General features: G+C 37.1%; 1 protein-coding gene across 1 annotated transcript in view; it reads right to left on the minus strand.

The window, feature by feature from the left end:
• Window positions 1-5916, minus strand: part of LOC108742027 (ionotropic receptor 40a) — a 29163-nt gene extending 23247 nt beyond the window's left edge. The window contains exons 1-2 of the mRNA XM_025975654.1: window positions 5794-5916; window positions 5201-5596 (exon numbers count right to left, since the gene is read on the minus strand). Coding sequence (XP_025831439.1) covers window positions 5201-5596; window positions 5794-5916 — 519 coding nt within the window. The remainder of the gene's footprint in view (window positions 1-5200; window positions 5597-5793) is intronic.
• Between the last annotated feature and the right edge of the window lie 4965 nt (window positions 5917-10881).

The following is a 10881-nucleotide window of genomic DNA, read 5'->3' on the forward strand; positions in this document are numbered from 1 at the left end:
TATTATTAATTTATTTATTATTATTATTAAAAAAGCCTTTTTTGTTCCTCGTTGAATTTCATACTAGATAATGCCGGTAAGATTAAAAAAATACGCAAAAACTGTCAAAAAAATAATTCAATGAGCTGCAAATTATTGAAGGAATTGGCCGTTTGCCATAAAAATTAAATATATTTAGTTCAAAGTATGTATAACTTCCAAAAAAAATTTGTTTAAGATCGGTGAAGTTGTTTCTGCATAATGTAATTTTCAACTAAACAAATTATGAAAATTCAATTGTATGCCTGTGCCAGAGAATCGATCTAATATATTTCCTGATTTCTTTACCAATGCTGCAAGACCTATATTTTAGTAACTAAAAAATTTTTATTTTTTTTAACACCTTTTTTTTTAAAGATCCATGATAACAAAAAAAAACAATTTTTCTCAGCTTTTACTCCACGTATCATGGTGTTTCTTTGATGAACTGTCGTAATAAAAATGAGTTTCTAATTTATTTATTAGCAAATCTTTAAACAATTTTGAAAACATTTTTTTTCACGTTTAGGTCTATAATGAAACTGACTATGTGGAATACAAGAAGAAGAAACAAATAAAATCAATAACATGACAAAAAACAAATTTCATTGTTGTTCAGGATTCCCATTTAAAATGGAACAAAGTTATCAGTTACAAATAAGCTAAACTAGTATTTTAAGAATATCATAGAAAAGTCAATATCAGCCGTACCACGTCCAGTTAGTCCAGGAACTGGATGATTATAACTTGAATAATCGATTGCAGTTTTGTGAATGGGCTTTAGGTAAACTTGAAGAACAAAACGATTTTTTTTATAATATACTCTTTACAGACTAATGTACTGTAATCGCATGGTGAATTCTGTTTGGATAATACCAATAGACCACTAACACATGCGGATTTTAAATGTAGATGGTATATAATTGGACCTCATTTTTTTATGGAAACAAAACTAATAGTTTAGTCTATATTTTGTTTACAACGATTGGTCAGAAATGATAAAAAATTTACCACTTACACTGATGCAACGCTTGTGACACCAATAAGATAGGGTACCTGCGAATTACTGAAGATATGTGGAGGCTGCAAAAACACTTGCTCACTCAAGCTGTACCGATTACCTTACGGAAGGATCTTCTTACCTTCAATAAATGATATGGATCTGAATCTATCAAAAAAGTAACTTGAAAAGTTTTGGTGTAAAATCCAGGCTAATTCAAGTAAGAGGAGTTATATTGAGGATTTACACAGAACGCAATCTATTGATTTATGCTTTTCAACGAAAACGTGAAAAACTTCCACTAGTTCAATTAAATCAATTTTCTTTCATCTTGGAATTTTCGAGAAATATTCAACACGTCAAAGATATCAACACTGTCGTAGCTCATACTCCCTGATCTAAGCTGCTCCCACGATCCTTGTTTACAAATTGTTTTTGAATCTCAAGAAGAGGACGGAGAGCTCAAGAAAATCATTGAAGAAAATTCTTTTCTTCACATTGAACGACTGCCGACTCCTGGATCTTCACTTACTGTGACTTCGACCTCTTATTACTCTTTTACTCCGTTGTTGTTTTCCATCAGGTTTGTAACTTGAGCCACCCAGCCGCCAACGTTTCTCTCATATTCATCAGCGACCGCATCGTTTAGCCTTCCATGAATAAAGATTGTTGAAATTAGGTTCGCGCTTGGAATGAATGTGAACTATTACAAATTTCTCATCATGTTGGTGTTACTCTTGGATCGTTCAAAAATTCCGACACAGTGATTTTTTCAGCTCCATATTGATCTCATTGTTCCGCTCTGTCCTGGATAATTTTATTGGAGGGTTTGCAGAAAAATAATATTCGCTCCACGAAATAGTGAAAGAATCAATTTTTATATCCTTGGGATATATATTTATACACAAAATTCTTACATTTCGCATTAATTTGTGTGGCGAAAAGGTCAATCTCCGGTTTACCAAAAGTACCTGTATGAGTGTCGAATGCGATTGCGATGTATTGTAGAGGAAATGACTTTACCATAGCTGCCACAGCAATATGTAAATTTTCTTGTAAAATAAATTTCTGTTTTATGCCATCTAAAATATTGATAAAATGAGAAAAATAAAAAGCGTTGCTCTAAACGGGCGACGACTTTTAAGCTAGCGTTTTTTTTTGTTTCTTCGCACTAAGTTATTTTTGAAAAATTGATCACAAATGCGTACCTTCAGTTGTTAGAGTGAATGAAAACAATAAGTATAGTAGTATTACAGAACATTTTTCTACGTATAATTGCTTCATTTGTTTAACTTTGCGAATTTAGTGAGTCCCTAAGAAAAATGTTTGTTCTGGTACAGTTGTCGAAATATGTATTTATGAGAAAATGGAATTGATTAGCCTTTTCAAACGTAATTCAATTTGCCTTTCTGACATTTCCTATATAACACTGTCATAACTAAAATTGCTTTCTGTCTGGTTATGTAATGTTCGTCGATAACGAGTAATTATGTATGTACATATTAACTAGACTTCAATGGTGGATTCTTTGATATAATTATATAAGATTTGGAGAAATTTCGGAAAGAAGTTCTGTATTTCTATTATGAAGTGGTAAACTCGGAAAAATTTTGTATTGCTAATAATTTATTTACCGCTTTCCATGAAATAAAAATGAGACGAAATAGTAGGTAAGAAATAAATAGTAATAGCTATTGACGTGGTGACGTGATGTAACTGATACGGAACAACATCCTGAACAGTAATTAGGGGTTGCACCATAATTCTCTTGGTTGGCATTTGTGTGAAAAATCAATAAAAGCAAAATTTACCGAAAAGTGCCTCATTTTGATATATTTTTATAAATAATTCCAGATGGAAGTCTCCTAGANGTTCTTGTCGTAAACGAAGACATTTTTTTTACTTACGCATTAGGTCGGGGATTTGTGATAACAATAATTTTCATAGCTTCGTGTATATATTCAAGAAAACTTGGACTAATTGTATCTTTCCCCCAATTAAATATAAAGTAGAAATTTTTGCGTATAAAATTGTTAAAATGTATCTGAAATGTACATATCCATAGAAAAAGTATTCATTGGTCAATCACTTAAAAAAAACTGAGGAGTACTACATGGACGTTATTTTACCTCTACTAAAATGTGCTCTGAAAGACGATTATTACAAAGAAACAATGTTGCAAGCTCCTCATATCGGATATATTTTTCCTTGAGAAAATTTAAATACTGAAAGAATCAGAACAAAATTATTTGTTAAAAATTATTTAAATAAACAAATACAAATAAAAAATGCTTTTATTAGAAATTCACTTTAATAGAAAAGTCTCCAACTGTTTCTATCTGAAGTTTTCTCCAGAATATCTAACTGTAAATATAAAATATGTAATTGTTGATGGCTATGTTTTCTTATTTGTTTAACTCTATGGTAATTTTGTGGGCTTGTTTATAGGTTTGGTTAATTAATAAATTACAAAATGCTAAGAGCTATTTTTAATAAGCTTAAGCGTTGACTTTTGGTGTCATTGTGCATTTAAATAATGTTGTCATCTTAAAGATGATTGTTTTCTGTACAATCATACGTGTAGGGTAGGATCAAAATGTAGTAGGACTGAATTTCCGTAGTTCGAAGGAAGCGGAGGAGGGGGATCGGACCACTTGGGTGTGGTAGTGGGGAGCCTTCCGAAGAGATCGATATTTTTCCCAGTCGCCTGTGGGCAAGTAGAAATAAACATGTCGATTTTCATGAACTTTTGTTACGAAGTGTTGTCGCGATCCAAGATGGAAAAAAATCTCGAGCAGCGCTACGCTATCAAATTCTGCGTCAAATTCAGGAAACCCGCAACGGAGACCCTCGAAATGATTAAGAACGCATACGGAGATGATGCTTTGAGCCGCTCAACAGTGTTCGAGTGGGTCCCATATGGTGTTCCGTGGAAGGGTCATAAAATATACAAAATACTGCGAAAACCATTCGTTCTGTAATTAATCGTAACAACCAGTTCAGTAAGGAAATGTCGAATCCTGATGGTTCGTTTTGTGGTAGAGACGAGAACTTTTTTGTGAAAAAAGTATACCTAGATGCCAGGTGAGAGGATAGGATATTGCAGCGGTCGGGGAACTTTTTTAATCATTACCCCAAAATATTTTTGTGTAAGTTGATATTACCCCATGGCGAAGAGCAAAAAAAAAACGAAATCGCCTTTTTTTAGTATCCAGTTGTCTTTTGGATGGTAGTGTTAATGATAAGCTGAATTTTCCAAATTTTGTTCGGCCATTCTGTTGACTTTCTTGATTCTACTCTTAACAGATTGGTAATGGTACGCATGTACCTCTCTACTTGCCCGTTTGACCGATGAGCGCCTGGGGTAGTTACATGTAGTTCTATGCCGAAGTGTTCATTGAATGTTTTAAATAATTTGGCGGTAAAGTTGGTTCCTGTGTCGTGGATTATTTTACTAGGGGTTCCAAATAGGCTTACAAAGTTTGAGAGGTTTTTCTTTGTTTCTTCTGCGGTGAGAGAAGATTGTGCAGTGGTCCCAGACAGTTTGCATGAACTGTGTGAAACGGTTCACTGGGTTTTGGAATGGAAGTAAGGAAGCCTTGCTTAGGTCCGGAGTGGTTTTTGCGCACAGCACAAAGTAAGCAATGTGAGATGTATTTTTTGACATATCGCTTCATATTGGGAAACCAAAAATATAATTTGAGCGATGATAAGGTCTTTCCCCAGCCTATGTGAGCTTGGTCGTCGTGAAATATTTTTAAAAGGTTATGTCTGTTGTTTGAAGGGACAAAAAGTAATTGTGTGGGTTTGGTGTTTTCTTTGGACATTAATAATCGAAACAGAGTGCCTTTTTCAAATATATATTTCCGTTTTGTCTCACTGTCGCCTTTTTCCAGAGATTTAGAGACTTCATTACACTCCTTATCATGACTGAGCAACAGTTAGCCAATTCTTAAAATTGACAGGGTATGAGTTTATTTGATTAACGGTTTCAACGGGATTTCTGCTTAGAAAGTCGACATGAGAAATTTCGGAGCCTTTACGATAGACTATTTGAAAATTGAAATCCTGCATGTATGCCCACCATCGGGCAGTGCGGGGTTTTAAATCTTTTTTGTTAGCCGTTAGTTTAAGGGAATTACAATCTGTAATTAGGGGAAAATTGATTCCTAATAAATAAACTCTGAAGTTATTAAGGGCCTTCACCACAGCCAAGGTTTCCAGCTCGAAAGAGTGGTATTTGCTTTCGTCGGGGGAAGTCTTTTGTTTTTGCATTAGAATGGCACCGAAACCGAGGCTACTGGCGTCAGTATGCAATTGAGTCTCCAATGTAGGGTCAAATATGGATGGTAATGGTTTTTGTGTAAGGATATCAATTACATACTGGCGTGCCTTTTCACATTCTTTGGACCAGATAAATGGGACGTCGTTTTTCGTTAAATATGCGACTTTGGTGGAAAACGCCGGTATGAATTTCCGGAAATAGCTGGCCAAGCCAATGAATTGTCGGATTTGTTTGACACTTTCGGGAGTGGGGCTGTCTTTAATAGCCCTGACTTTTCGCAGATATCTCGCGACCTAAATAGGTGACGGATTTCATTAAAAACCGACATTTATTGATGTTGATTGAAAATCCGGCTTTTCTTAAAGCTGAGAGGACTAATTTTAGCTTTTCAAAGCCTTCTTCTATTGACGTGGAGGGTATTAAAACATCGTCCAGATAGACTAATGCTTCATCGAACTTCCTAGCGCAATATTTATGGCTCTTTGAAAACGGCCGGTGCGTTTGCCAGGCCAAAAGGCATTCTTAGGTACTCGAATTGGCCGTCAGGTGTCACAAAGGCAGTTTTTGGAATTGATTCTTGGGCTATTGGGATTTGGTGGAAGCCCGAGGCCATGTCTAAGGAAGTGAAGAATTTTCCTTTTCCTAAACGATCCAATTGATCGTCTATACGAGGAAGAGGGTAGCGGTCTTTTAGCGTTATTTTGTTGAGTGCACGATAATCCACGCATAGACGATCTGTTCCGTTTTTTTTTTAACTAGTATGACTGGGCTGGCAAAAGGATAATTGCTTTCGCGCACAATGCCGTTTTGTATTAGGTCTTCGATAATATTTTGTAATTTGGTGCGTTCACTTTCAGACATACGGTACGGGTGATGGTAAATAGTTTTATTTTCGGTTAAAGTTATTTTTAATTCTCCACTAGTTACTGCCTGAACCTGATTACCGGAAGTGAAAAGATCATGGAATTCAGAAAGAACATTACGCAGTTTTTGTTTACCCTCCTCGTCTGCTAAGTCCGTAATTATGTTTTGGTCATGTTTCATTAAAACATTGTTAATTGGATTTTTTGGAACAATTTTCTGAATGTTTTTGTCCTTAACCAGTGCTACGTTATGCTCATAAATATTTTCTCCAATGACAATCTCATGATGACAATTATCATTCGGTATAACAACAAGGTCAAGCTTTACTTTAATGTCGGCGAATTCTAACAGAGCAGCGGTAACATAGAAAGCATTGTATACAGTCCCGTCAAACCAGAGCCGGGCAAACTTTAACTTCGCAGGATCCGCAACATGAGGTTAGTTTGAGTCACTCCATACCCTTCTATAAGTACGAGAGAGTAAGCAGTAATAAATAATTTTGTTATGTCTTTTTCTTCTCCCTTGTGGAAGGGCTTGATATGGGAGTGGTCCCATATCAAGCCCCTTCATCCCGTAGACGAGCGAAGCCACTCTCGCAACTTAAATACCTACGAAAATTTTCGTTACTACGTTCGCAAAACTATTGGATTTGGCTATGGAAGAGGGGACTCACCTACGAAATAGAAGGGATAAGAAAAGGAAAGAATCATCTCACTCGCACTCGCAGGATCAATGAGGAGCTACTTGATGATCACTCGGGATGCAAAAGATCCGAGTTTGCCCGGCTCTGCGTCAAACCACTGCAAAGGCGTGATATGAAAATTTTTTATGAGTTTTAATTTATGAACCAATGACTCACTTATTAAGGAACATGTTGAGCTAGTATCGATTAGGCAATTTGTTTTGTAACCGCAAATGGTAATGGGAGATGTTTTTAATCGCTCAGTGTGCGGAGTTGATAAATTAAAAAGAACATGTTCCTGTTTGGCTTTTTTATCGCGTTGTTGATACGACATTCTTTTATCGTTTTCGGTAAGGTTTTGTTTATTTTTTCGGCGAAAACAATTCTCAATAGTGTGGCCACTTTGTTTACAATATCTACATATATGATCTGTTTTTGAATTTCTTGAAGGATTTTCAAAATTTGTAGGGTGTGTGATCTCTGCAAATAGGACCGTTTTCTCAGAATTGGTTCATCAACCGACTTTACAATGGAAGTTTTTACATAATTTGATAAAAACGCAATCAGATCACTGACAGACATAGCACCACAATTAAATGCTGCAGTTCTCACGGCAGGATCGTCAATTGAATGTGCGATTATTTCAATTAAATCGGAATCGGACCAATTTGCGCGTAAACACTTCAGTTTTTCGAGTTTTACTCGGGCATACTCTACATAACTGCGTGCATCGGAACTTTGGTAGTTCACTGCGTCAGTCAAAAGTCTCCCCAAATTTTTTTGTTTGGGAAAAGAAACGGAGAAATCCAATTTAAAATTTTCCCAAGTCTCCTCGGAGGGCTGCCACGCAGTAAACCACCTTAGTGCAGATTTTAGTAAAAAAGGGCCAATTCTACTACAGTTTCTCTGTCCGACCATCCAAATTCATCTTTATACCCTTCAATTTTTGACAACCACACCATGCTGTCCGTGTTGTCCGGATCAAAGCTAGGCAGGGATAAAGATGTAGGTGTTCTGGGGGAAATTTGAATAGGGGAAGCAACTGATTGATCATTCGTACGCCTCTGAAGGTCTTCCAAAACTGTTGCGATTGCTCCCAGCGATCTGCTCACCTCTTCCATATTTCTCTCTTTTTTTTCGCACATTGCAGAACTGCACGTTTACCCCACACCTGATGTTAGAGTCTCAAATTAAAGTTTTAATTTTCCCGCCACACTAAATACGGTCGACTTTGTCAAACAGGTATTCTCGAGTGATCCCCTCAGGGACCATCGGTTCCTGTGTGAGCGTCGAAAAGTAGCGGCTGCGCAATCATGGCATCCAATGCTTCGACTCGAGTGACACACTCGAGTCACGCGATATGAGCGGCAAATTTCAAATTTGTCAGAGCATATCTGACAATACAATCAGCAGATACTTGCAGTGAAGAATCACAACTACGTTTACAGTGAGCAACAAAATACTTTCTCCAACGATATAAAACAAATTTGGCTTCTGGATTGAATGCGTTAAACAAAAAAAATACACATGTTTTCCTCTTCTAAGTAGGTTTCTCGAAGAAAACGAGTTATCGAATCGGTTGATTCAAATTTAAATGACATTTGGAGCGCGGCGCTGTACGGGTAAAAAAAACATGGACGGTGGGCGCGAAGGAAAAGAAAAGCTTAGAAGCGTTCGAACTGTGGTGATGCCGGCGAATGTTGAGAATACCGTGGATAGAGAACGTTAGAAATAAAAAGGTATTAGAAAATATGGGTGTTGTAACCACATTTTACTTAATATTCGCAAAATTCTATTCCTAGAATTATTGTCTACCAGCCTCTTCGACATTGGTTTTTCCCGTGACGTCGCACCCTAATTACCTTGTCCACCTACCTGATTTACCGGACTACAACCCAAACTTGCACACAACTCTCTTCTGTCTATTTTAACTTTCACCAATTTATTTATTTAATTTTTTTTTTCTACTCTTGTTTCATCATTTCTTATAGCACTTTCTTATGTTCTAATCTGATGCTTCTTTCTTTTCCTTNTTGGGGCTGCGCCCTTCCCCACCGCCTGAAACCCTTGCAAGGCACTTACATGCGGATTCTTCGCTCCGCATTAGACTACCCCTGGTTCGTCAGAAACACACAAATTCTGACCGAAACCGGTTTACCTTCTCTCCCTGAGGCTGCAATCACATTCGCGGCAAATCTCCGGGCCACAGTGTCAGGCCATGCCAATCCCACCATCTCGGCACTCTCCAACTACGCACCGAAACCGAACGACCGTTTCCGAAGGCCCTGTCACCTTCTACAATGAGCCGCTCCCTTTCGCTCACTTCTTGCTCCCTAGTTTCGCTTTTTAGCGCGAGTGTCCATCCAGTACATCAGAGATGGACCACCTACTTCGGTTTCCTCCCCAACACTCCCCTCAGTCCACACTACTAACCCATTTCCCATCAAAACCCTATCCTTAATCCCCAGCTTTCCACTTTTCTCCCGGGGATGAAGAATCCACAGGGTTTATCTCCCCGCTCGAGGAGGGGTTTTAGTCGGTAAAAATCCGACACTACCTCCCTTCAGGGGGTGTCTTTTGAAGATTTCCCCTCCTCGAGCATAATCTAAACAAAAAAAAAAAATTCGGAAGACAGAGAAGATCTTTTCCTAGCTCCAGCAGCTACCTTCTCTTACTAGCTCTAGCATCTACCTTTTTGCCTAATTTTATTAGTTACCCCTTTGACTTCCCAAACGGAACCAGTTGTAAATAATATTTAATAATCAAATATTCCGCTATGTTGCGGTTCTCTTTTTTTCTTGTATAATATGTAAATAAATCTGTAAATAGAAGCTACAGTGTTGTTCATATCATGGGAGAACAGAGGGCTCTATGGAAGTTAATAAAAAACAGGAGAGATACGTAGATTGGTAGAACACCTTCTCAGGCATGAAGGTCTAGTCAGAGACATATTAGAGGTAGAAACAGGAGTTAAGATGAAAAGGGGTAGATCTAGATTAGATTACTGTTTGCAAATAGTTAAGGATGTAGGATGTTTTAATTTTAGGAAAATACGAAGATTAGCTCAGGATAAGAAAGAGTGGAAGTACATGTCCAACCAGTCTTAGGACTGACGATCCTATGATGAAGCACTTTTATTTCAACATAATGGATCGAATTTAAAGACGAATATCCTGCAGTCTTTGAGAAGGTTATTGCGGTTCCTGATTTTGTTTGTGTTGATTTACATATTGCAGACGAGCTTTTTAGTTTACCCCTACACATAACAACAAATTCAGAAGTGGACTGGATGTCGCTTCGGATATTCTTATTACCCATTAAAGGTAAAAGTGGAATTCCGCCAAAAAAGGAATGGATTAGAAAGGGTTTCGTAGCAATATAAAATTAGGAACCGTAGAGGATAGAATATTAATTCAAAAATTAATATTTTGTGAAATATAAAATAGATACCGTTGCGATAGGGGCGATAGGGTTTACAAGCGACAGAGATGTGGGGTAAACTTCTATTAAAATTTACATAAAGAAAATCTCTACGTATTAAGCAGGTTATTAATTTTTAATGTTGTAACTTGTTAAATCTTAAACTTCTCATTTGTGTCAAATCTTATAGTTACTTTCATTCNAAGTTTTAATTTTCCCGCCACACTAAATACGGTCGACTTTGTCAAACAGGTATTCTCGAGTGATCCCCTCAGGGACCATCGGTTCCTGTGTGAGCGTCGAAAAGTAGCGGCTGCGCAATCATGGCATCCAATGCTTCGACTCGAGTGACACACTCGAGTCACGCGATATGAGCGGCAAATTTCAAATTTGTCAGAGCATATCTGACAATACAATCAGCAGATACTTGCAGTGAAGAATCACAACTACGTTTACAGTGAGCAACAAAATACTTTCTCCAACGATATAAAACAAATTTGGCTTCTGGATTGAATGCGTTAAACAAAAAAAATACACATGTTTTCCTCTTCTAAGTAGGTTTCTCGAAGAAAACGAGTTATCGAATCGGTTGATTCAAATTTAAATGACATT

This window comes from Agrilus planipennis, unplaced genomic scaffold (assembly GCF_000699045.2).
Source record: "Agrilus planipennis isolate EAB-ADULT unplaced genomic scaffold, Apla_2.0 scaffold184, whole genome shotgun sequence".
In the NCBI taxonomy this organism is placed as follows: domain Eukaryota; kingdom Metazoa; phylum Arthropoda; class Insecta; order Coleoptera; family Buprestidae; genus Agrilus; species Agrilus planipennis.